Source organism: Mobula hypostoma, chromosome 6 (genome assembly GCF_963921235.1).
Source record: "Mobula hypostoma chromosome 6, sMobHyp1.1, whole genome shotgun sequence".
Taxonomy (NCBI): Eukaryota; Metazoa; Chordata; class Chondrichthyes; order Myliobatiformes; family Myliobatidae; genus Mobula; species Mobula hypostoma.
In genome coordinates this window covers 160,773,336-160,800,334 of record NC_086102.1, presented here as the reverse complement: position 1 = coordinate 160,800,334, position 26,999 = coordinate 160,773,336, and the positions used below count along the sequence as shown (strand labels likewise).

General features: G+C 40.6%; 1 protein-coding gene across 10 annotated transcripts in view; it reads right to left on the bottom strand.

Annotated features, from left to right (window-relative positions):
- The window catches only part of znf385b (zinc finger protein 385B), a 392,471-nt gene that overhangs the window by 74,831 nt on the left and 290,641 nt on the right, over positions 1 to 26,999 (bottom strand). For 9 of the 10 annotated variants that reach the window (XM_063052069.1, XM_063052067.1, XM_063052075.1 and 6 more), the window contains one exon: positions 8,960 to 9,070. In XM_063052069.1, coding sequence (XP_062908139.1) covers positions 8,960 to 9,070 — 111 coding nt within the window. Of the gene's footprint in view, positions 1 to 8,959; positions 9,071 to 9,715; positions 9,795 to 26,999 lie in introns of those variants that run through there. The other variant, XM_063052076.1, reaches the window with a different exon arrangement.

Sequence of the window (26,999 nt, the reverse complement as noted above, 5' to 3'; positions counted from 1 at the left end):
GATGAGAAACAACAGCAGGATGCTTGAAATGTGTTACTATGAGTGGTTTCCAAAGGCATTGTGCAAAACTAGACAAACTTTTCACTTTACTGATTAATTGTGAAAATGAAGCTGATGAGTTGAGTGGAATAAGCTATCAAGGCAAAGGTCACACTTCTTTTCAGTTCAGGAATTAACCTTCATAATATCACAACCCCTATACTCAATATGGCTAGAGTACATTACGATGATATCAAATAACTTGTCTGTTCCTACCCCTCTTCAATGCTATGGTAAAGGAGATAGAATTATGATCACTATCTCCAAAATGCTCTCCCACTGAGAGACCTGACACCTGACCAGGTTCATTTCCCAAAACCAGATCAAGTACAACCTCACACATAAAAAATGCTGGTAAAATGCTGGTGAACGCAGCAGGCCAGGTAGCATCTATAGGAAGAGGTACAATCGATGCTTAGGGAGAAAGAAAGGAGGAGGGGGGAAGCCAGAGGATGGGCAATAACGGATGGTGTACAAAAGGGAGGTGGGGCATTAACGGAAGTTTGAGAAGTCAATGTTCATGCCATCAGTTTGGAGGCTACCCAGACGGAATATAACGTGTTGTTCCTCCAACCTGAGTGTGGCTTCATCTTGACAGTAGAGGAGGCCATGGATAGACATATCAGAATGGAAATGGGACGTGGAATTAAAATGTGTGGCCACTGGGAGATCCTGATTTCTCTTGCAGACAGGGTGTAGGTTTTCAGCGAAACGGTCTCCCAGCCTGTGTCGGGTCTCACCAATATGCAGAAGGCCGCATCGGGAGCACCAGACGCACCCCAGCCGACTCACAGGTGAAGTGTCGCCTCACCTGGAAGGACTGTCTGGGGCCCTGAATGGTGGTGAGGGAGGAAGTGTAAGGGCATGTGTAGCACTTGTTCCGCTTATAAGGATAAGTGCCGGGAGGGAGATCGATGGGAAGGGATGGGGGGGACGAATGGACAAGGGAGTCGCGTAGGGAGCGATCCCTGTGGAAAGCTGGGGGTGGGGACGGAAAAATGTGCTTAGTGGTGGGATACAAGCACAGCCTCTCCTCTTGTAGGCTTATCTACATATTGTATCAGGAAACCTTCCTGAACACACCTAACAAACTCCACCCCATCTAGACCCCTTGCTCAAGGGAGATGCCAATCAATATTTGGGAAATTAAAATCTCCCACCACGACAACCCTATTATTATTACACCTTTCCAGAATGTGTTTCCCTATCTGCTTCTCGATGTCCCTGTTACTATTGGGTGGTCTATAAAACACACCCAGTAGAGTTATTGACCTCTTCCTGTTTCTAACTTCCACCCACAGAGACTCAGCAGACAATCCTTCCATGACTTCCTCCTTTTCTGCAGCCATAACACTATCTCCAATCAACAGTGCCACACCCCCACCTCTTTTGCTTCCCTCCCTATCCTTTCTGAAACATTTAAAGCCTGGAACTCTGAGTAACCATTCCTGCTCCTGAGCCATCCAAATCTCTGTAATGGCCACAACATCAGCTCCAAGTACAGATCCACGCTCTAAGCTCATCCGCTTTGTTCATGATGCTTCTTGCATTAAAATAGATACATTTCAAAGCACTGGTCTGAGCCTATCCTTTCTCTATCACCTGCCTGTCCTCCCTCTCGCACTGTCTCCAAGCTCTCTCTATTTGTGAGCCAACCACTCCTTCCTCCATCTCTTCAGTTTGGTTCCCACGCCCAGCAATTCTAGTTTAATTTCTCCCCAATAGCCTCAGCAAACCTCCCTGCCAGGATATTAAAAGGCCGGCACAAACATTGTGGGCCAAAGGGCCTGCACTGTGCTGTACTGTTCTGTGCTCTACTAAAAACACCACACTTATCCACACACATTTCATTCAGTAAGCCTATTATAGAACTCACACGTTCAACATATAAGAATAAAAAGTTGACTCTCAGTCCTTCACCTCCAAGTCTTAGGCCAAAATAACTAAATCTTGAAAGGAGTTCCCCAGAAAGTAAGGTCATATGTTTCTGAGTACCGTACCTCACCATGCTTGAAGAGATTATCCTCCCTTTCATTGAGAAGCCACTGAATTCTAACATATATGAATGTTTCATTGTGATTACTAAAACTCCTTTGCTTTATTAGTACCTTCATTACAAATTTTAAAACAGAAGATAATCAGTAGCCTGAGTTAACGTTTCTGCTCACATGTCATCGGTTTTGGGAGGGTGATAGAGTCGGGGAACCAAGAAACTCACCTCCATTCTTCAGGTGGTGGGCTCTTCTTTCAGCTAATGGCTGCTGTTGATGCATGTATAGAGATCACCGAAATGTTTTTGTTACACAATCCATCGTCACCCTAATCCAGCTTGAGCCATTGGAGGGGAAATTTATAGATTGGAGAGGAAGTTCTCTTATGATCTCTGCCTGAGGTCTGGCCTCTTCAGCCAGCTGAAGCTCCTCAAGACCTTGCAGCACTCTTGAGAGAATGCCTAGTGTGCAGGTTAGGGCACTGGTGTTCTCCATCACAAGATCAGTAATTATATTGCCCATCCATCCATAACTTCTCTGGTATCATGCTGACCACATCAAGGCCAGCTCAGAATGCTTCTTTAATTTGTCAGAGCCAGCGATCTGAACCTGGCCCTCCAGGGCAAGAGCTTTTTATGGATCCTCAAAGAAATGCATGAAAATTCAAAGGGAAAGAGAGCAACTGTTCAGTAGCTACAGAGGGGATACAGCACAAGCCTATGGAAATCCACCGACAAGTTATATCAAAAAGAAACTGTACCAGGATTTTGTACTCGACAGAAAAACGATATGATTTCCTCTTAATATACAACTTAATTTTACTTTATTTTCAGCTACCCTCAAGCCACCGGCATCAATTAGATATTTTCTCTGTGAAGCCACATCACATCTCTCTCTACGCAGTAATGTCACACTGTGTGGCAGAAGCTGGCATTACTGCATGACGTGCAATATGTCAACTCGCCACATTGCTAATGTCATGCATTACAGGTCAACGTAGTCAAAGGAAACCTTGTTTGCCACCTGAGAGAAAACGGATGCTTTTCAAAGCTGAAACATAGTTTTACTGCAATAGAACATACTGTATCCTTGTGAAATATTTTGATTGATGCCATGGCTGCCAATTTATTCTTATGATAAATACTCATGACCTTTTGATTTCAATCACATGATTATTCCCTCCGCTTCCTCTGTTCTTCTAATATGTATGAATCAACCATGTACAAGGTCATATTGTGTGATGAGACATCTGCTCAATGCCTCCTGTTTTCTAGGAGCTTCCCTTGTGTGCAGAATTGAAAATGATAGGAATAGGTGAGAGACTATTATTAATCATAAGTGGTTGCCTAAGTAAAATATTGTGATACTGTTTTGATCATTTATAACTGTTGTGAACAGAATGAAATCTGGTGCTTCTCAACTGGGGCTTTTTTTTTGCTTTTTTCTCCATGGTATCTTAAAATAGGCAATTTCTACGGAGGCTTATATTGAACTATTATCTTGGTATTTGTGTGGCTGCCACTATAATTCTGCTGTACCTGGTGTAGTTGGTGTATAATCAGTGTGAGTACTCAAGGAGGCAACCTTGAACCTTGTCCCTTGTTGGTTAGGACCCATTCTGAAGGACATTGCTGGCTGCTAAGAATGCCCAGTCTCAGGCTTCCTAATGGTACAGCGTTGTGGGAGCTGACAAGAAAACATGGCGTTTACCATCATAAAGCTCTTCTCATGACCTACACGCATCTAGATAGTGAGGGAAACAAAGCCCAAGAGAATGAGAAGATCCACGTTCTTCAAGGGAGAACGATACAGGTGCACGATACTGTCATTGGGTTACTCTACTTAAAGGAAGCCAATGATGATGGCAAATCCCATGCTATACCATTTCCACTCTTCAACGTAAAAACAAAACTGAGATTGTTCCTGTGACTAGAAAACCTTAGTGATTCTTCAGATGCTGCAGCAAACAGCAAACTGAGAAATACAGGAGATACTGACCATGGTTGCATGGAATAATCCAACAGCCAGAAAGGTGAACATGTAATGATTTTCACCTCCTTAGAAGACACAGTTCAGACGAGAGAGGATGGTCAAAAGTCATGTGCAGAACATCATGTCCCTCTTAATATAGACTTCAAACATATGAGCTTCCGAAGATATTCTTCAAAGAGATCCAGATGTTTTGAATTTTCTCTGAAAAGTTCCTGTGAATAGGTTTCTCATGGGTGCATGTTTGTCCTCTCTATCCTGACAATGCCTCACACTGCACTATGTAAAGTTGCCTCCAGTGACATCCATTGAAAGTGTACTCGACAACTAAATGCTGGAGCAGGCACTTCATAATCATTCGAGCATCTTGTGGACTTTTGGTGCTATCAAAACACTCTGCAGCCAGTTCCAAAGCACCCTTATTATGTCTCCCAATGTTAGCAGAACGGATCTTTAAATCCTGCTTAAAGCAAGAATGGTATGTTCCTGTTTTACATATTTATCACCCCAAAGCATTCAGCCTATTGGTTGCATGGCAGCTCCCAAAAAATGAATCCCATTCTCACACTCCTTATTCCCCTGTACACTTGCAATTTAGCAGCATGTAGTTGCAATGTGAGAAGGCAGCAGAGCACCCACCAGAATTCCAAGAGGAGAACATAAAAATTCCACAGACAAAACAACTGAGATGAGGACTTAACCTTGCTTCCCTAAAGGTGGAATCAGGACCGCTAACCACTATGTTCTACTGAGAATATCATGTTCCTATATTCCTCATGTCATGTTCTCGATATGTATCGCTTACCTACTTTTTTTTTGTATTTGCACAGCTTGTTGTCTTTTGCACATTGTTTTTTTTTTGTCCTGTTGGGTGCAGGGAGCAATCTTTCATTGATTTGATTATGTTTTTGGATTTACTGTGTATGCCCACAAGAAAACAAATCTTAGGGTTGCATGTGAAGATGAATACATACGTCGATAATAAATTTACTTTGAACTTTTCCCAAGGTCTGTCTGTGGAGTTCTGTCACATTGCTACTGCCTGAAATTTGCATTGCATCTGTTTGATGACTTTGGGTACACATCTGAAACTAGAAAAATGTCAGGCACACTAACATAGATCACAACTGGTTATGCCAATTTTATGATTGGCGCAATTTCAACTAGGAAAACAAAACTGCAAGTACAATTTACTTAATTAATTTTGGATCCAGCATCTTTGAAAATTTAGCAATCTGTTTCAGATAACATTTAAATCAATTTGTTCTTCAGAGTGACGATTTTTTTAAAATCAGAAATTTGAAATGGAAAGGGAAGAAGAATCACTGTTCTAAAATCCGTGCTCTCCCAGTACGCACAGTTGCTTCAGAAATATTTCAGTCAAAGTCAGAAGTGGAAGGAATTAACACCATATAGGAGTCCTAATGAAAAGTCTCGACCCGGAACGTCAACTGTACTCTTTTCCAAGATACTGCCTGGCCTGCTGAGTTCTTCCAGCATTTTGTGTGTGTTGCTTGAACACCATATAAGAAACAGGTTTGAGCTGGGGAGTGTTGCGCTCGATTGTACACATACAACTTCAAAAACGCTGAAGGAAGCACAACTACCACAAACCTATTTGTAAGTCTTATAAAGTAGAATTCAATCAGGTTTAAGTGAAATAGGTCCTCATGAATCCTCGTTTTATTTTCATAGACCCAACTGTGTACATGCTCCCCATCCCTAAACCATCACAGTACATACTGTAGAACAGTACAGTGCCAGGAGAAGGCCTTTGTTCCTCAATGCCTGCTGACCATAATGCTAAACTAAACCGTTCACATTTGCCTACACAGGTCTGTATCCTTGCATCCTCTGTCCATGTGCTTGTCTTAATACCTCTCAAATATTGTCACATCCATTCACACCACCTCACCTGGCAGCAAATTTGCCTCACAAAACTCCTTTAAACTTTCCTTCCTCATATTAAATCTATGCTCCCTTGTATTTGAAATTTAAACCTTGGCAAAAAGACTATGACTGTCCACTTTATACATGACAATCACAATCTTACATTTTATCTACCTAGTTGCCCCTCAGCCTCTGACGCTCCAGAGAAAACAATCCAAGCTGGTCCAATCTCTTCCTATAACTAATACTCTCTTATTGCAGATAACATTGTGGCAACCCCCTTTTGCACCCTCTCCAAAGCTTCTACATCCTTCCAGGAATGTGTTGACCAGAAGTGCACACAATACTCTAAATGGGCCCTGACCAATGTATCATATAGCCGTAACATGACTTGCCAACTACTCTACTCAGTATCCCAACTGATAAATACAAGTCCACTGTACACTTTCTTTACTGCCCTATCAGCTTATAATTGCTACTTTCGGAGAGCATCTTCTGGTATAGTTTGAATAGTTTATGGTCAATTATAGCCATTTGGGCTAAAGATGGTCTGTACATCAAGGGCCCTGCCATTTACTGCATACATTCTTCTTATGCAAACTCCCATAGTGCAACACCTTACATTTGTACGGATTAAACTCCATCTACCCTTTATTTCCATCTAACACGTATTCTGCTGTATTCTTTGACAACCTTCCTCACTATCCATAACTCCACCAATTTTTACGTTGCACACAAACTCAACAAACCTACATTTTCATCAAAAGTATTTACAAATATCACAAACAAAAAAAAAAGAGGTCCTAGCAATGATCCCGGGTGGAACAGCACTAGGCACAGACCACCAGTCAGAATAATTTCTCTTCACTATTAGCCTCTGTCTACTATGGCACAGCCATGGATCCCATGCATCTTAATGTTCTTAATCAGCCTGCCATGAGTGGCCTTGTCAAATTCTCTACTGAAGTCCATGAAGACAACATCCACTGTTTTACCTGTATCAATCATGTTTGTCAGCTTCTCAGAAAATTCAGTCAATCTTAGGACAACCCCCACACAGTCATACTGAATATCCCTATTTCATTTCATACTTTTTCCAATGTGAATAGGTTCTATCCCTCTGAATCTTCTCCAATAATTTCCCTACCACTAATATAAGTCTCACTAGCATATAATTTCCTGGTTTTCTCCTCTTGTCCTTTTAATACAAGGGAGCAACATTTGTTCTCCAGTCTTCTGGGACCTTGCTTGAGGCTAAAGAGAATATAAAGATTTCAAGGTCTCTGTTTCTCTCAGTGACCTGGATATATCCCATCAGGCCCTGTGGACTTATCTTCCTTAATCTTCTTCAACATCTCCTCCTCCTTGACATCAACATGCCCTAGGACAAGGGTTCCCAATCTGGGTCAGAAGTCCTTGTCAGATTGGGAACCCAACCCTGCCCTAGAATATGAGCATACCTCTTCCTGATCTTACTATCCCACATGACCCTCTCCTTGGTGAACAGTAATGCAAAGTACTCATTTAGTATCTCATGAATTTCTGACTATCTTACAATCCCTTTCCCGTGGTGTAGTGGCATCAGCACCAGACTTTGAGGTGAATGGTCCCAGATTCGAATCGCGGGTGGCCCCTTGCACGCTTTCCAGCGCGTTGGGTTGAGTGTTGAGCTAGCAACTCGGCATCATAAAAAAAAAACACAAATGCAAAGGGAATGGCAAAAAAGGGACAACACAATTATAATCCCTTTACATAATCACACATACCATATCTCTCTCGCATGAATGTGGTACATATTTTCACTTCCTTCCTAAATTATTGCCATTTCCTTATTGCCAGTGGCAATAATTGACCACAAACTGTTCAAATGTAGGATAAATGTCAAGTTTACATAAGCTCAATGTATCATATTAAATAATTTTAAAAGGAAAACAAAACTATACAGTCAAATGGTGAATGACTACAGTCTACTTAAACTGCTGAGCCCTCTACACTCCCCCATAATGAAAATATTCTGCAGTACCTGACAGTGGATTTTTATCCAAATAAACATTTACTTCATCAACCCACAAGACCAGCTGAAAAAAAAGTGTGCAAAGTGTAATCTAATTGTCATCTAGCAATGACAAGCTCCCATCTGAAACGAGAAGAAAATCTAATGATTGCATTGCAAGACAGCCTTTCCTATAATGACGTCCCCCCTTGAGCCTAACCAGCGTAATCCATGATATCAGAAATTAATTCAATCGACTGCTTTGATTCAATATGCTCAAAACCAATGGTCAATATTTATCTATAAACATCATACATGTACAGAGAACAGATCTTGTTTCTAACTTTATTCTTTGAAATGACTCCCCGGTACCTTCACAATTAAAGCAAGAAATATAAACAATAAATATTTTCTTTGTTTTCTAATCTGACACCAACATCACTGCATCTCAAAATACAGCAAATATTTTACCATTTTTAAAAATATGAATGGTAATCCAGATTTTGTGTTTCTGCATAAAACTGACAGGTAATTTTCTTAAGAGTGCCTGAAAATTCACATAAATACTGCTTAAGAATATTTAATTCACCATTTGTTAATTACTAGCTCGGTAAAGTGACTGATTTGGAAGCAGAAGCACAATTCTTAAGTTGACATTTAGGTCTTTTCAACTGGACAAAAAGTATTACCTGGGTATCCTATTACAAAGATGTTAAAACTCAGTGCATTATTAATACTCACCTTGAAGAAAGCCTTTACCTGGGTAATTTACACAAGGTAATCAACACCAGAGATCAGCCAACAGCTGACCTAAAATAGATGTAAGCCACACTCATCACCTTTCTACACAGCTGCTCCAGCAGTGGAAAAATGTACCACATATCCTGACCCTGGCGAAGTGCTTACTAAATTAACACAACGTGAAGTACATATCAGATTATTCGCAGAAATAAGCAACGACAGAAACATGTGAATGGAACCGTGGTTTGCATTAGCTCTTATAACTCGTCAAACACAATTATTTTAAAAAGGAATACAATACAGGCTCTGTTCCTACCTCTGAATTAAATCGGAGCTGGCAGACATTACATGAGATAATTTGCTTCTTTTTGGGAGGAACTGCAACTCCAAATGTGTGGTTGATGACTGCTTTCTGCACAGGATCCATCTGGAAGGCGAACAGAATAAAAATATCGTTAACCGTAAATCTATTTCAGAAATGCCTGAAAATGTTATGAGTATTGAGGATGAAAGTCACCAGAACACTGCCTATAGTAAACTGAAAGACTAATAGAAATGGCAACAAACGCAGCTATCCTTTGAAAGGAAACATTTGTTCGGTGTTTGTTCTTCAGAAATATTACCACAAAATACAAGGAGTTAAAACAGGCAAGTTATGTTTACAGCATTTGGCAGTCTAGCCTGTCATCAGATAAAAGGAGACTGGCAGCTGCATTCAAACTGGAATTAAATATTGATCTATTTGATTGTACAAATAAATATGAGGCTATTGTAAAATTACCAATAACATTGTTCATAAGTAGAGTTTGAAATGCTGGTGGTTCATTCACATTAAGAATTTTGCGACACTGTTAAAAAGCTGTGCTTCCAGCGTCTTTGAGGCAAGGTTATTCAAGATAAAATTGTGCACGCAGCATGGAAAATGCACTGCTCCCACCACTGACAAGCAGCACTGTCACAGGAGAATGCTTGTTTTCCCTCTCTTCGACCAGAAAATTAATTATTGAACACTTGAAGCAAGCTGCATTAGGAAAATAAAATTGAAATGCCAAAAAAGGTATAGTTTGAGTACCTGGAAGTTGTCCATGAGAATAATGGAAAAAGAAGTCAAAGAGGTGCAGCAAGGCTAGAATGGCAGCACAGACTGATTCTCTGCTGTGCGCCGGGTAATAATCGAAAGCATTAACCTCATGCCAATGCAGGTTTTTTTTAAAACAACATTGAGCAGGCAATGCACATAAGCCTCAATTACAACAGTGAGAAGCTGTACAAGGACAAATTATGCAAACGCAACATGGTACTGAGTCTCTTGAGAATGAGTGAGAAACAACTGCCATGTAACAGGCAATGTTTCTTTATAACAACCAAGCAATGGATATAGACACTCAACGATTAATTTACAAAAAGATGGCACATTAACATTTAATAAGTTTTATCTATGTCACAAATCATCATGCAGTACAGTACATACTTACAGAGAATAAAACATGCATTATAGATGTGGGCTGCTCTGATAAACGGATGACCAGAGAAACTAAATAAAATTGCTAATATAGATTATCAAATAATAAATTCACTTAACTTGTTAATGAAAACATCAAGGATCAAGCCATATATTTCACCATATCATATATTTCATGATATACAGTGGAATCCAGTTAATTGGGCCATTGGTAAATCGGACAGCTGCTAACTTGGGGCAACTCTTAAAGAACAAAAGCAGATCGAGAAAATAGCAGGTTTCCTTCATTTATTTGGGACACTATGCCACTTAATTGGAGCAGGAGACTGTTGCTGAACATTTTCTAACTAGCATCAGTCACGTGCCCTTGCGTGGCCATTAGACACTATACCATGGACGTTATTTAAATAGCATCAGTTATATGTGTTTATGTTAAAAGAGCAGTGACTTTCTGTCACTGATAGTTGCTGAGAAATAAGCAGTAAGACAATTCAGAGCTGTATCGCTCATTGTGGCTTCAAGCATTCAGACTTGGGGATGTCAGAAACAGCAGTTGAAACGATTTTGCTACTTGAACAAGTTAGGACCTACGAAGAAGTTGAAGGTATCTACAGTGATCTTGAATATTACCTTTGTTCCTGACCAGACACTCAACTCTCACCTGTGGCTCCAAGTAGCTGTTTGTGTGCTGCAGGGGCCATACCCTGGCACACTGCTTCGACAGGTGGGCTAAGCCAGGTGAGGGCAGCCGGCAGTTCTCACACCCCAGAGAGAAAGCATGCAAAGTCAGACTAGGCGAATGAGATCTACAGTGGGATTCCACTGTCAGGAAGGCGGTTCAACAACACTACGTGGAGGGCAAAAGGTATGACGAGGCACCGAAGTGGTTATTGTCGTCCACTGCAACCAGGGAAGCCCCCAGTTGTGACGTCTACTCAAACCACTGGACCTGGACTTCCAAGGTCAAGAGACGGCCCCAGTGCCCCCCTGGAACTGTCTCACTCAACAGCCTTCCCACTTCAGAAACTCTTCTGCACAAGTTTCCTGTCACTGTCGGATATGATAGGCAGCCCCAGCAATATTGGTAGTGTTCTAGTTTGTTCTGTATTTAATTTAAATACATAATTTGTTACTCAATTCAATGACAGTTTGTCTCTTTTTATAACTAGTTCTATGAAACTTCTGCTAATTGGGGCAGCCGCTTAATTGGGCCAAAATATACTGACCCCGATTTGCCCCAATTAATTGGAATCCACTGAATATATTCTAACTTTGTGCAAACAAGATAAATTAAATTCTAATATCAGATGTCAAAATACGTATATGACAACTAATCAGAATATAATCAGGATAAATATCATTATCTGAAAGATGTCAGAATTTGTGCAGAAGTGGCGAGGTAATTTAAACAGACAGATGAAGATGAATACCCACATATGATCTGTTTACCTACTAAAACTCTCAGAGAATACAACAAACCAGATACTTACAACACAGCCTTTGGTTAATTCTATTTTTAGTGTTAAATACACCAGCAGAATTCTAGCTATAAGCGTAAATGACACAGTGCATGCTGATGATTTTTTTTTGGGGTTAGAAACAGACAAGAACTGTAAGGATTTTCATACACACAAAATGCTGCAGGAACTCAACAGGTCAGGCAGCACCGATGGAAATGAATGAACAGCTGACATTTCTGGCCAAGACTGTTCTTCAGGACTGGAAAGAAAAAGGGGAAGACATCAGAATAAAAAGATAGGGAGAAGGGGAAGAGGAACTAGCTAGAAGGTGATAGGAGAAGCAGCTGGGTGGAAAAGTTAAAGGGCTGGAGAAGAAGGAACCTGATAGGAGAGGAGAGTGAACCATAGGAGAAAGATGAAGAGGGGGGATGCACTAGGGGTAGGTGATAGGCAGGTGAGAAGAAGAGGTAAGAGGCCAGAGTGAGGAATAGAAGAAGTGGGGGGGAGGGGGAGTTTTATCAAAAGGACAAATTAGTGTTTATTCCATCAGGTTGGAGATTACCCAGGTACTATGAGTTATTCTAAAGTTATAGTGGTAGGATGTTTCTTTGCTTCTAGTCTTTGCCTTCTTGGCAGGCAATGGGTCAGCTTGTCTGGTGGCCAAGTTACACTGTGCAGATCAGTACAAAGCCGCCCAACACCGTAGGGAATTGCCAGAGAAGTACAAACAACAAGATCATGTTTTGAGCAGCTCTAATGCTGTTTCCACGAAGCCCTGACGGTGGCATGATATTTGCAGCTGTGCGCTACTAATTGAGAGATGGGACTTCTGCCCCAAACTCATCACTTCAGACAGTTCAGACTCTGAAAGATGAGCTGTAATTGAGACTAGCTTTGAATGAAAGCATGGGAGAAGCAGCTAATAGACCTGGCATTGACCATTAGAAAAGTCTTCTCAGGGTCTACTGCCAAGTAAGTGACCCTTGGTCTTAAGGAATACCTGTGTGTTGAGCATGAGAACTATGACAGTCATAGGCGTGAGCTGTACGAGTATGGGTGCCTGCTCTTTGCTGAAGCTTTCAATGGCAACTAATGCCCATTCTGTCTTCAGCTTGCTTCTCTGAGCTGAAGTGTGGTCTCGTCATGCCTTGCAGTGTGGGGTGCAAGACTTTTCTAATACAGCAGTGAGCAGCAAACTCTGACCTGTGGCATGCGTCAGCACTTACAGACTGGAACGATCCTGAAGCTAGGATCATGATCAGAAGGGAGCTAAAGGTCAACTACATGAACACTTTTCTAAGCGAAAAAGGTGACCTTGGTTTCAGCTAAGACAAGCGCAATCAGATACGTGCAGTTGTATTCCAGGCATTCTGAGTTCAGGCATGTGAATGAGGGATACCCAGTTAAGGCTCAGCTTGTCTGCCCGTTGCTCAGGGGAGAGTGTGAATCCCTAGGATGGCTGGTTGTACACAGTCTACATTAGTGAGTCCGACACTGCCTTCGCTGCCTGCTGCGAAGTATCTGTTGCATGCTCACGTCAACCCTAAACAGTCAGCCTTGATTGTAGCAAAGTGGTTGAAAATGCAAGGAGGAATGGACTTCAGTGTGAACAGTGTGCAGCAATCTGAATACCAATGCAAGCTTGTTGCGACTGGCATTTAAAAAAAATATCATTTCTGAGTATGATTGAAATGTCACTGCTGATGAAGTCTGGGCACTAAACTACTAATAACCCAGTTTCAGAAGTTCAGGTTAAAATATTTTGCATGTGAACATGAAAATCACACCTGAAAATGTGGACACCTGCACGGTAGCTAAGAAACCTGGGAATAGGTGACAATTGCTTCAATCAGCACTAATTTTGAACAGAACAGTATCTTTCTTTGGAAAAGTTGTCCAAACAGATTTCTAGCCCCCAAAATTCTCAAAGAGCTGCATCTTGTCTGCTCGGTTTTCAATGAACTTAGATGAGTAAGTATTACTAAACAGGGAATTGTTCAATGCCTTGTTTACAAATATTTCAATAGATCTGAGTATTAAAATGAAGCTGCCTAACACTTTGGTCTGGTCTGCAAGTCGATGTACAACTTGAAATGGATGAGCATCTCAAAAATACATGCCATTACACCAATTATTATCAAATTACAGTTCTGAGAAAGTGACTTCAGGCCGAAATCTTCCTCTTTCCAAAGGTACATGACCTATTGGACTTCTCTAGCTTTTATTCAACTTGTGATTTAAATCAGACAACATCAGAAGTGCACCAGGCCTTCCTTCAAGTCAGCTCTGTTAATTTACTGGCATTGTGTTAATTCATCATTAACTTTAGTGCGCTGGATATTGTTGTAAATAACATGATACACCAGCTAAAGTGATTATAAACTAATCAAGAGGGTATTCAAGTCAATTAATCAGCAGGTCAAGTTTAGCTCACATCAAATAAAGGACAGTGTAAAACAGGACAAATATTTATTCCTTTAATGACAACTTCCTTAAGCAGAGATCACACAGTGCTCACTCTGGGGCTCTTGAAAGCTGTAAACATGATCTGATATGGACCACGTCAGATCTAACTTATATAAAATGTAGCTGAGATTATTACTGAAAACAAATATTTAGTGCATAAAGTATCCAGTTTCTGCTTAGAAAGTAATTCTTACACACTATGATGAATGGTAAGACCTTTGGATGAAGCAACACATTGTAAATTACATTGTGGGATGATTTTGTGAGTGACAAATTATTCCAGCCACTGGGAAGCAGGTTTAATATTTCAGATTGATGATCAAATATTAAAAGGCACCAGGAATTGCTGAGGATGTTTTTATACAAACTTCCATTAGTGGCAGGACATGCTGAGAAGACAGGCAAAATGCACATAAGATTTCTCAAGAGCTCTGTTTGGTTTTAGCTTCCCAAATCTTACATGCTTCTTTTTGCTTTGTGACTAAATTCATCAACTCTCTCAACATCCAAGATTCCCTTACCTTGCCAACCTTGTCTTTCGTTCTTACTAGAACATGCTCTGTACAGTTGGTCTTTAAGACCCTCTACATGGCAGATGATAATTAGCCAAAAAACAGCTGTTTCCAATTAACATGCCCTAATTTCCATCTAATACTCTTGTAATTTTCCCTGCTCCAATTTAATACTCTCCTGCAAGTTCCATACTTACTCTTATCTATAGCTATCTGAAGACTTAAGGAGTTGTCCTTACTATTCCCTAACTGTTCTCCAATGAAAAGCTGGTCACCTGACCAAGCTCGTTTCCCAACACCAGGTCCAGTATGGCCACTCATCTCATTTAAGTATCTACATACTGATTTAAAAACCTCTCCTGGATGCACCTAACAAATCCTGCCCCATTTAAACCCCCTGTACAAAGGAGGTCCCAGTCCACATTGCGGAAATTGAAGTCAACCACAATAATAACCTTGCTGGTTTTACATCCTTTCCCTAATCTGCCTGCATACCTGTTCCTCAACATCCCGGTGGCTATGGGAGGGTGAGTGGGAGATAGTCTAGTGTATAATCCCATCAGAGTGAATGCAGATTTCTGATTTTTGAGTTCTGTTCATATATACTCAGTGGATGAGCCCTCCATTACGTCCCCTCTGGTTACAGCTGTGATGTTGTCCCGGATTAACAGAGCAACTCCTAACCCCTGTACCTCCCTCTGTGCCTTTGCTAAAACATCAAAATCCTGGAACATTCGGCATCTCTCAGCCATGTCGCTGGAATGGCCACAACATCAGAGTTTCATGCACTAAGTTCAACACTTATCCTGAATACCCCTAGTATTAAAATAAACACATCCCATCGTGTCTATTACCCTGCACTTGCCTGTATAAGTCCTGCATATTTAAGACTCCCATTCCTTCTTGATTAGTTTTTTTAGAAAGGGAAAAGCACTAAGGCTGGCAATTAGAGTCAAGCTTTATTTGTCCTTTTAACAAAAACTACAATATTTCAAAGTAATTAATTGCTTGAAGTAATTCTGTACAATAAATTCTCCCATTTAAACACTGAAAATAAAATCTCAACCCAGAATTTTAAAGACAACTGAAAAAAAAATCACCCTTGTATCTTTACAAATACTGGGAAAAAACACGTCTTTTGCTGTGATTTTTGACCTACACTGGTTCCAAGTTGATCAATAACGAAAGTAAAATTTTCACCCAAGCATTTGATGGCTTTACTTTTCTCTGTTACTTTAATGTTTTCCTATCCTGCCTCCAAATGTGGACTCTTGTGCTTTCCTATTTTTTTTCCATTGGCAGTTTTGCCTTCAGCTACAAAGGCCGAACTTTCACTAAGTTTTATTAACTAAAAATACCAATGTATCTGGAAAAAGTTCAAGGACATCTGACAATTTACTTAAGCCTACACACAAGTGAAATTTCAGTATCAATTTTGCAACTTTATTCTAAAGTAACTCCACACACCTTATCTAAAATAATTTGCAAAGTCCTTTGAAAACAGTTTTGTAAATATTTATTTCCGAGATTCAAGCTTAAAGTAACAATGTGCTGTTAAATATCAAAAGACCTGCCACTAGATGGTGCTTTGAAAGGAATTAAAATATGAAAGCTACTGGCTTGAGATGGCAAATCAGCCAAAATGGATTCTGGGAGTCCTCAGAAAGGTCTCGGCTCTTTATTCTGTTTATTCTTTTCCACAGATGCTGCCTGACCAGCTGAGTTTCTCCAGTGCTTTGCATGTGTTGTTCTGGGAAAAATGTCATTTTTACCTGCAAATGAAATTTCTAGTAAGATGTTAAACACAAAAAAAGTTCTCAAAAATACAAAAGATTTTGCTGGCAGATGCTGGAAGTCCAGAAAACACTCACAAAATGACACTGGAACTCAGCAGGGCAGGCAGCGTCTATGGAGAGGAACAAAGAGCTGCAATTTGGAGCCATGACACTTTATCAGGTCAGGGGACATTTCCCTAAAACCTAATTAAATTTATCAGATGAATTGTTCTTAGTGTCATTGGATGTCTTCATTAGTTTAATCTATCACTCTCAATTGCTTCCAAAGCCTGTTTTACACCTTTTTTCCTGAGTCGAGTCAAGGTATAGATTGCATTAAATCACAGCATGATTGTATCATTTAGTACGCTAAACAGTTGAGACAATTTCATCCAATTTCCACACATTTTCTTTCAAATTAATCTGAAGGAAAACGAAGTTAAATTTCATAAGTTTTATTGAGAACATTGAGCATAGAACAGCACAGGAACGGGGTCGTTTGGCTCACAATGGTGTGTCGAGTGAATAAAATTAGTAATCAAATGTCCAATTAAACTAATCCCTTCTGCATAAACAATGTCCAAATCCTACTATTTGCCTATCTAAGCCCCAATCGTATTTGCTCCACCATCAATCACCCAACCACCCTCTGTGTAAAAATCTTGCCTTAAATGTACTGGATAATTCAGCCCTATAAAAAAGATACTGGCTGTTTTACTCTACCTATGCCTCTCAATCTTATAAACATCAAGCAGACTTCTCCTCAATCTCTGCTGCTCCAGAGAAAACAACTCAGTCTTGTCCTACCTCTCCAATTGCACATGTCCTCGAATCCAGGCAGCATCCTTGGGAACCTTTTCTGTACCCTCTCCAAAGTCTCAAAGCCCTTCCAATAATGGGGTGACCAGAACTGAATGCAATACTCCTGATGCAGCCTAATTAATGTTTGATAAAGCTGCCTCATAGCCTCCCAACTTTTGAACTCAATTCCTCGACTAATGTCACATGCCTTTTTTACCCAAAATAGCAGAGGTCCCAGTACGGATCCCTGCAGAACACCACTAATCACGGACCTCCGGCCAGAATAAGTCCCATCAACAACTTCTATGGGCAAGACAATTTCCTATGGATCCAAGGCATTTTAACCTTTTAAACTTTTGGATGAAGCTTCCATGACGTGACTTACTAAAATCTAAGTAAAAATCATCCACAGTTATACCTTCATCAATCACCTTTATTGCTCTCTCAATAAACTCAATCAGTAGTAAGACACAACTTTCCCAGCACAAAGCCAGGGTGTCTGTCCCTATCTAGGCCATGGCTTGCCAATTGAGCACAAATCCTATTCCTAAGAAACCTTTCCAGTTAACTTTCCTACAACTGATATGACATTTACCGGTCTACAGTTTTCCAGGATTATCTGTGTTTCCCTTCTTGAATAATGGAGAAACACAAGCTATTCTGGGACCATATATGTGGTAAGCGAGCACACAAAGATATGTCAATGCCCCAACAAACTCATCCTTTCCCTTTCTCAATAACCCTGAAATATCCCATCAGGCCCTGGGAATTGATCACCTCTGAGAGACCCCACACCACCTCCGTCTTTGCCTCAAAATGCTCGAGCAAATTCACAAACTCCCCAGTGATCTACAGCACCTATCCTGCACGTCCTTCTTGTTGGTAAATACTGATGCGGTATTCATTTCGGACCTCACCAACATCCTCCACCTCCAAAAACATGATCCCTCCTTTATCCTTGAGTGGTCCTACCCACTCCATAATTATCCTGCGGATGAATATACAGAATGCTTTGTGATTATCTTCAATCCTACTCGCCAAGGAGTTTTCATAGCTCCTCCTGGCTTCCCTTTTGAGTTATTTTCTGGCTTTCTTGCCTCAAGCACTCTAATCTTAGCTTCCTAAACTTTATACAGCAGATTCTGGTTAATTGGGACATTTTGGGATTAGTACACTTTGGTCCAATTAAGTGGCTGCCCCAATAACCTGGTCTCATGGAAACAATTAAAAAAAGTATAAAAAGACAAACTGACAAACAAATTACGTATTTAACTGAAATACAAAACAAATTGGAACACTATCAACAGTAATACAGTACTATAAAACTGTATATTGGTTCCTAATAGTTATCAACAAAGGAATTCATTCAGTGTACGCAATGAACAAAACCAGTGGAGATGCTGCCTTCTACTATCTGCACGAATGGACTGCTGTCCACGACTGCGTTCCAAATCTTCAGTTTCCTTATAACATTCTAGATGATTGTTGATACCTTCAAATTCTTCGTAGTTCCTATCTTGTTGAAGTAGTCAAACAGTTTCATTTTCACTCCCAGTCGTTTTTGCCATCTGCAAGCCTGAATGTTTGAAATCACAACGAGCAACAGTTCTGAGTAGTCTTACTGTCTATTTCTCGCCAACTACCAGTGACAAAAATCACTGCTTTTTGAACACAAACACACACAACTGGTGCTATTTAAAAACTGTTCACTCTGCACTGTGTAGCGTTTAATTGCTACATAAGTGTGTGCGCCTGATCACAATAGATAGGAATACATAAAAATGCTTGTATGTTTGGAAAGTCCCTTGCCCCAATTAAGCAGCATAGTGTCCCAAATAAAGAAAGGGAATCCCGGCAATTTTCTCAGTTCGTTTTTGTTCTTCAACAGTTGTTCCAAATAAGCCGGCTGCCCAATTTACCAATGGTCCAATTTTCTGGGATCTAGCGTATATACTTCCTTTTTCTTTTTGACTATATTTACTGCCTCTCTTGATATCCAAGGTTCTCTTATCATGTTGTCCTTGACTTTCCTTCTTACTAGAACATACTCATCCTACACTCTATGCTGTTATCTTTAAATATTCTCCACATGTCGGATGAGGACTTGCTTAAAAACAGCTGTTCCCAATTAACTCACCCTCATAACAGCCTAATGTTCTCATAATGTTCTCCAGTTTAGTACTCTCCCACAAGATCTATACTTGTCCTTATCTATTGCTATCTTAAAACTGAAGGACCTGTCACCACTTTTCCTGAACTGTTCTCCATTGAAAATTCAGTCATCTGGTCAGACTCATTACACAACACCAGGCTCAAGATGACCTCTTGTCTTGTAGAACTATCTACATATTGATTTAAGAAACCTCTCTGGATGCACCAAACAAATTCTGCCCCACCTAAACATTTTGCACTAAGGAGATCCATGTCCAAATGAGGGAAGTTAAAGTAACAGTCAAATCTCTGTGTGAGAATTACATGTCGAGTGTTTGCATTACATGCTTGCATTTGCTTGGTCTGTTTGAGAGAATGAGAATAAAGTGTGTTTCAGTTGTTACACATCATACAGTGACAAGGTGAGGAAGGTGATTGATGGAGAGAAAGGGGGAAGGGGGATGCAGAGGCTTGGATGCAGAGACTATTGGAATATTTGATAAAGGTTTATAAGATTATGGGAAGTATAGTAGAGCTACTAGGACTTGATGTTTCAATCCCTAAGGTAAGTCAGCACTCTCGATGTTGGCAGTGGGCTTGGAGTGGTGACAAGGAAGGAGGGTAGGTACGTCATCAGGGTCATCAGGTGGGCACCCTCCTTCTTTGACGTTTCGTTGATAAGCCCACAACATCTCCAGAGGGCTCAATGGTGCTACCTGGCGTCCCAGATACACCCCCCTCAGTTCCATACCCTCCTGTCTTCATCTTGCAGCCCAGTTGTTGTCTTTCCTTTTAATTGCTGCTTTCTTCTGTTGCACTTGACAAAGACTTGGTTGCTTGTTGCACCCCATCTTCTTCAATAGACTGGTCATAGATGTACCAACGAATCCCCTGCATCCCACTTCTACAGGGAAAATCTTGGTCTTCCAGCCATTCTGGGCAGCTTCAGTTGCCAGTTCAGAGTACTTGGTCTTTTTCCTCTCATAAGCTTCTTCGACACCATCTTCCCATGGTACTGTCAATTCCACAACATATGCCAGCTTGGCTGTTGCGGACCACAGGACCATGTCTGGTCAGAGTGTTGTAGCCGCAATGTCTGGGGGAAACACAAGCTTTTTTTCCAAGTCCACATCCATTTTCCAATCCCAAGCAACCTGCAGAATGCTTACATCTTTTGATGTTATGTGATGCTCTGGAGGTTGGCCTGCTGGTACAAATTGTATGATGCGGACATTTCCTGCTGATGTTTGTCGGAGAGCATTTGTAGTGATTCACCTCTGTTCCAAGATTGATGCCAGCTGTCTAAGAACTTGGTTATGCCGCCAAGTGTACTGCCCCGGGTGAGGCTCGTGGTGCATCCTGTTAAAATGTACCTTAGTGATGCAGGTGCTTGACAAAGAGAGCAAGCGGGGTCTTCTCCCCACCACTGGTTCAGGTTCTGGGGTGTGGGTAGGAGGTCATAAGTGGCTCTGATGACAAAACTTAGCTGAGTTCCCTCCATATATAGATAAAGTAGACGGCTAATCTTTAATACCAGATGCCGTGCATTTAAGATGAGAGGGGGCAAGTTTAAAGAGACAGAGTGTAACAAAAATCTGCATTAAGAATAGTTTACTGACAGTTAGCTAAGAGAAAAAGATTGCTATAGATATACACTCACCAAGTGTAGATTATTTTATTCCTAATTTCTTTTTTAAAAAGTCTAATATCCTTAATTTTGGATAGATGCAAAACTGAGTGAGAGGGAGGAACACTTCAAAAGGGGAAGGCTGATGCTTTGAAGTCATTTTGCGGCATTTTTATCAGGGCAGCTTGAAAAAGTCACTAAATAATTACCATCAACAAATCACTTGCAGTACCAGAGGAAATAACACACTGGGCCACTGTTACACCACCATCAAGAATGCTTACTGTGCTATTCCACCCCCACACTTTGGAAAGAGTGATCACTTGGCTGTACTTCTACTCCCTGAGTATAGGCAGAGACTGAAGACTGCAGCACCAGTAATGAGGACCAAGAACGGATGGACAAGGGAAGCACAGGCATGCTTACGTGACTGCTCTGAATTGGAAGACTAGATTGGATTCAGGGATTCATCTTCAAATCTGGATGAATATGCTGCAGTTGTTACCGACTTCATTAAAACCTATGTGTGCCAACGAAAACTTGCTGGACATTCTCAAACCAAAAGCTGTGGATGAACCAGGAGGTTCGTCGTCTACTGTGGGCTAGATCTGGTTACCCAGGTCTGTACAAGAAAACCAGGTATAACTTGCAAAGGGTTATTTCAAGAGAGAAGTAACAATTCTGAGCAAGGTTGTTGATGATATTGGATGCATGTCAACTCTGGCAGGGTTTGCAGGACTTTACTTCCCACAAAGCGAAACACAATAGCATGAATGGCAGCTATGCTTCACTACCAGATGAGCTCAATGCCTCTATGTTCACTTTGAAAGGGAGAACATATCGACAGCTCTTAAGATCCCTGCCACAATAGGTCAACGGCAGACGCAATCTCAATAGCTCTTCACACGGCCCAAGATCACCTGGACATTACAAACACCTATGTCAGAATGCTGTTCGTTGACTATAGCTCAACATTTAACACCATCATTCCTACAGTCCTGATCGATAGGTCCCCTCAAAACTAATCAGTAGACTCTAAGACCTGGGCCTCAATACCCCCTTGTCCAATTGGATCCTGGAGTTCCTCACTTATAGACCTCAGTCAGTTTGGATTGGCAAAAATATCTCCTCCACAATCTCCATTAGCACAGGAGCACTACAGGGATGTGTACTTAGCCCCCTGATAAAGTGAATGGGTGTACTTAGTTTACACCTGTGACTGTGTGGCTAAGTACAGCTCCAACACCATATACTAGTTTGATGATGACACCACTGTTATGGGCTGGATCAAAGGAGGCAATGAACCAGCATACAGGTGGGAGATTAAAAATTTGTCTGAGGGGTGTAATAACAAGTTCTCAGTCAATATTAATAAGACCCAGGAATTGATTGTAGACTTCAGGAGAGGGAAACCAGAAGTCCATGAGCCAGTCCTCATCAGAAGTGGAGAGGGTCAGTAACTTTAAATTCTTGGGTGTCACTATCTCAGAAGACCTGTCCTGGACCCATCATATAAATATTATTGCAAAGAAAGTATGACAGCACCCTCTACTTCCTCGGGAGTCTGCAGAGGTTTGGCATGTCATTGAAAACCTTAGAAAACTTCTGTAGATGTGAGGTGAAAAATGTGCCGACTGTCTGCATTAAGACCTCTTATGGGAACACCAATGCCTTTGAGCGGAAAATCCTACAAAACATAGAGAATTTAGTCCAGTACATCATGGGAAAAACCGTCCCATCCTTTGAGAACATCTACATGAAACATTACCAAAGAAAAGCAGCCTCCATCATCAAAGATCCTCACCACTCAGGCAATGTTCTTTCTTCAGGTTGAAGGTACAGGTGCCTCAGGACTTGCACCACCAGGTTCAAGAACAGTTACTACCCCTCAACCATCAAGCTCTTGAACAAAAGGGGTTAGCTACACTTATTTAAGGACTCTTTATCTTGTTATTTCATGGTAATTATTTTTTGCCATTTACTTATATCTGCATTTGTGTAATTTGTTTGCAGTTTATAATTCCTGATGGTTACAGTTCCTGTTCTATAGATTTGCTAAGTATGCCCACAGAAAAAGAATCTGATAATACATCTTAATTTGAAATTTGAACCTGGGCCTCTGTACCTCCCTCTGCAACTGGATTCCTAATTTCCGACCTGGAAGACCACAATCTGTGTGGATTGGTAATAATATCTCCTCTTTGCTGATGATCAACACTGGTGCACATCAGGGGTATGTGCTTAGCGCGCTGCTCTATTCCCTCTATACTCATGACTGTGTATCTGGGTATAACTCAAATGACATCTATAAAACACTTGAGAACTTCTATAGGTGTACCATGGAGAGCATACTGACAGGCTGCATCACTGTCTGGTTTTGGGGGTGGTGGGGGGGTGGCTACGGAACAGGACCAAAAGAAGCTAGAGAAAGTTATAAAATTAGACAGCTCCATCTTGGGTAGTAGCCTCCATAGTATGCAAGACATCTTCAGGGAGCAGTGGCTCAGAAAGACAATGTCCATTATTAAGGATACCCATCACCCAGGCCTTGAAATCTTCTCATTGTTACTGTCAGGTAGGAGATACAGAAGTCTGAAGGCACACACTCAGCAATTCAGGAAAAGCTTCTTCCCCTCTGCCATCTCATTCCTAAAAGAATATTGAACCCATGAACACTACCTCACTATTTTTTTATATATTATTTCTGTTTTGCACTATTTTTAATCTATTTAATATACATATATATACACACACACACACACACACACATATACACACACTTGCTGTAATTGATTAACTTATTTTTATTTCTTTCTATGTTATCATATATTGCTGCTAAGTTGATAAATTTCACGACACATACCAGTGATAATAAACCTGATTCTGATTCTGACAATGACTCTGAAATTCTGACCCAAATATGGGAGGCTGTAAATGAGTGCAAGTTGCTTGCCTTTAGTTTTGATGTGCTATTTCTTGTTCTTCTTCTCTATTTGTCACAGTGAAAGAAATAACAAGAACCTCTACTTGTTTCAATCACTACCCTTTAACTCATTAAAGCATTCCAAAGGGGCAAGAGTTAAAAAGAATGAAAACAAGGAGATCTAATTTCATTCTTTCAAAGGTAAAATGGGACAAGAGAGAAAAAGTTCTCCAGGGCTAAGGAAGCAGGACAAATATAAATGATGGGAGGAAATGCCAAGTTCTTCTGAGGGTTGATGGCCACAAATCCGTGCAGAATGGTGGAAATCTCTGCAGATTCCTTATCAAGCAATCACCTGAAAGGAAATTTGCAGATGAAAACAAATAAAATAACAGTAGCAGAGAGAGACACACAAAAGTGATTGGCAAAGGAAGGAAAGGAAAAGATGCAAAAGAGAAAAAGGGGGAAAGAACAACATGAAGATAAGTAGCTACAGGAAGAACCACCATTTGTAATATCATAAGAATTCCAGAAAAAAAAATTAAAATGACATAAAACATAAAATTACACTATCATAATGGAAGTGGAAAATATCAGCCACTTAAGGACACGAACAGTACTTTCTCTCTCAAGATACATAACTTGATTTCCAACGGCATTGTTTCTGTTAAGCAACAAATATCAATGATTCAGTCATTCAGATATACGCAAATTGAGCTGAGGAACTATGGCAACAGTTCTGAATATTAATGACATTTCTCTCTTAAATTTAATGTTAATATTACATTAATAAAATTCCATGATAGCTTTCATGGCATGTGTCATTAATCAAATTCTACTCACACCAATCATACCCAAAGTATAATTATCTTCAACACATTGTTCTGTGTCTTTCAGTAAACACTTCAGGATTGTTTGTTTTAAACACAAGATCTGCATAAATATTAAACAGTAAAAAACATCAGCGGTGAGATATGTGAGAATCCCAAGCACTATGACAAACAACTACTAAAGCCGTAATTACAAAATGCTCTGACAACATCACTTTCTACTGAACCCGTAGAATGATAATAAACCTGTTATTCAGCTGAGATGCAGAGTGAATATTTCCATCTATCTACTCTTGGGAATATAACAGTTGTTTATAACATTGAATGAAGACATGGTAATGCAGGGAATCAATAAAGATTTTTTTTAAGTCGACAACTTCTCTCTGTAACCTGTTTTAATAAAACCTTCTATTATTTTGTGTATAGCATTCTTACAACAAATGTCTGCTACCATGAGATTAGTAATGTAATACTTTTCTATGAGCGAATTACTTTACAAGACTTGTGTGGAATTGTAGCTTGAACTGCTGTGGCAGAGCAGTTCAGCTTCGAAATCTAACTCCAGAGGCCATTTAATTGCCCGTTGTCATGCACTTCTAGGGAAAACAAAAATAATCCAAACTCAAAATGTTGTAAAGCTTTCAGTAAAGCTACACCAGCTGAGGTTCAACTTGTTACAATCCTGGTGAAGCTAACTTGAAACTGCATGATTCACAAGCACGTGTTCTGGTACTGAGCTTCATTACAGAGATTGCTGAATATAGTCCATACCTGCAGGCACTGATCAGTGGGATATCCACAGCACATCAGTGGAAGGTTAAGGCATCAAAGAAATCACTCATCCACAATCACTCTACATTTTAGTTTGTCTGAAAACTGTTTAGCGGGGAGGCGGGATGCAAAACTGATGAGTACAGAGAAGAATAAATGGCACACTGGGTAATTGGCACATGCTGCAAGAGGGAAGAATAAGACGGTGAAAATAAACATAAGCTGCTAAAATTTCCTATTAATAAGGCACTTTAGATTGTCTTCTGAGTGGGTGCCAATTTTGTAAGTGACTTTCCTCCCTGCTCATCTACTTTCCGTAGTGGTGTAGAGTGAACAAAGTTACTGGACAGATACTGAAGCTAATGGATATAGAAGTGCATATTTAGCAAAAATCAGAAACAGGCATCACAATTTGAGATACCCTTGGAAGAAGAGACCTCCACGACCCAACATTACATGATATTTTTATATGTTAAAGATCAAAGGCAACAGCAGGACAATTCTATAGTTACAATGTATCTACGATGCTTCCTTTGAATTACATATAGTTTTCTAACCCCTCCTTCTTCACACCCAGACTCCAGACACCCAAACTGAATATTATTCTCCTCTGACTCTGGGCCACATTCATGCATATGCAGGCCTCTGAGGTCAAAAAGAAGTGTTTCTTTGTTTGCAATTGATGCCAGACTGCGGCTCCAGGAAACCCATTGTTCTGAGCAGTGTTTCAAATTCCATCTGCAATTCACATTAAAATATGAAGAACGGCTGCTGTTGAACTTAATATTTGCTATATAACGTGTACATGGAGTTGGAGCAGATAGTGGAGGTACTAAATGAATACTTTGCTTCAGTATTCACCAAGGAAAGGGACCTTAGCAATTGTGAAGTCAAGTCAAATCAAATTTATTTATAAAGCACATTTAAAAACAACCCATGTTGACCAAAGTGCTGTACAAACCATTAGAGGTAGCTAAAATCACAAATACAAGAGACACAGATATAAACAACGAGGCAAACACGAGGAAATCTGCAGATGCTGGAATTTCAGGCAACACACATAAAAGTTGCTGGTGAACACAGCAGGCCAGGCAGCATCTATCGGAAGAGGTACAGTCGACGTTTCGGGCCGAGACCCTTCGTCAGGACTAACTGAAGGAAGAGTTAGTAAGAGATTTGAAAGTGGGAGGGGGAGGGGGAGATCCGAAATGATAGGAGAAGACAGGAGGGGGAGGGATGGAGCCAAGAGCTGGACAGTTGATTGGCAAAGGGGATATGAGAGGATCATGGAACAGGAGGCCCAGGGAGAAAGACAAGGGCCGGGGGGGGGAACCCAGAGGATGGGCAAGGGGTACAGTCAGAGGGACAGAGGGAGAAAAAGGAGAGAGACAGAGCGAGAGAAAAAGAATGTGTATATATATATATATATATATATATATATAAATAATGATGGGGTACGAGGAGGAGGTGGGGCATTAGCAGAAGTTAGAGAAGTCAATGTTCATGCCATCAGGTTGGAGGCTACCCAGACGGAATATAAGGTGTTGTTCCTCCAACCTGAGTGTGGCTTCACCTTTA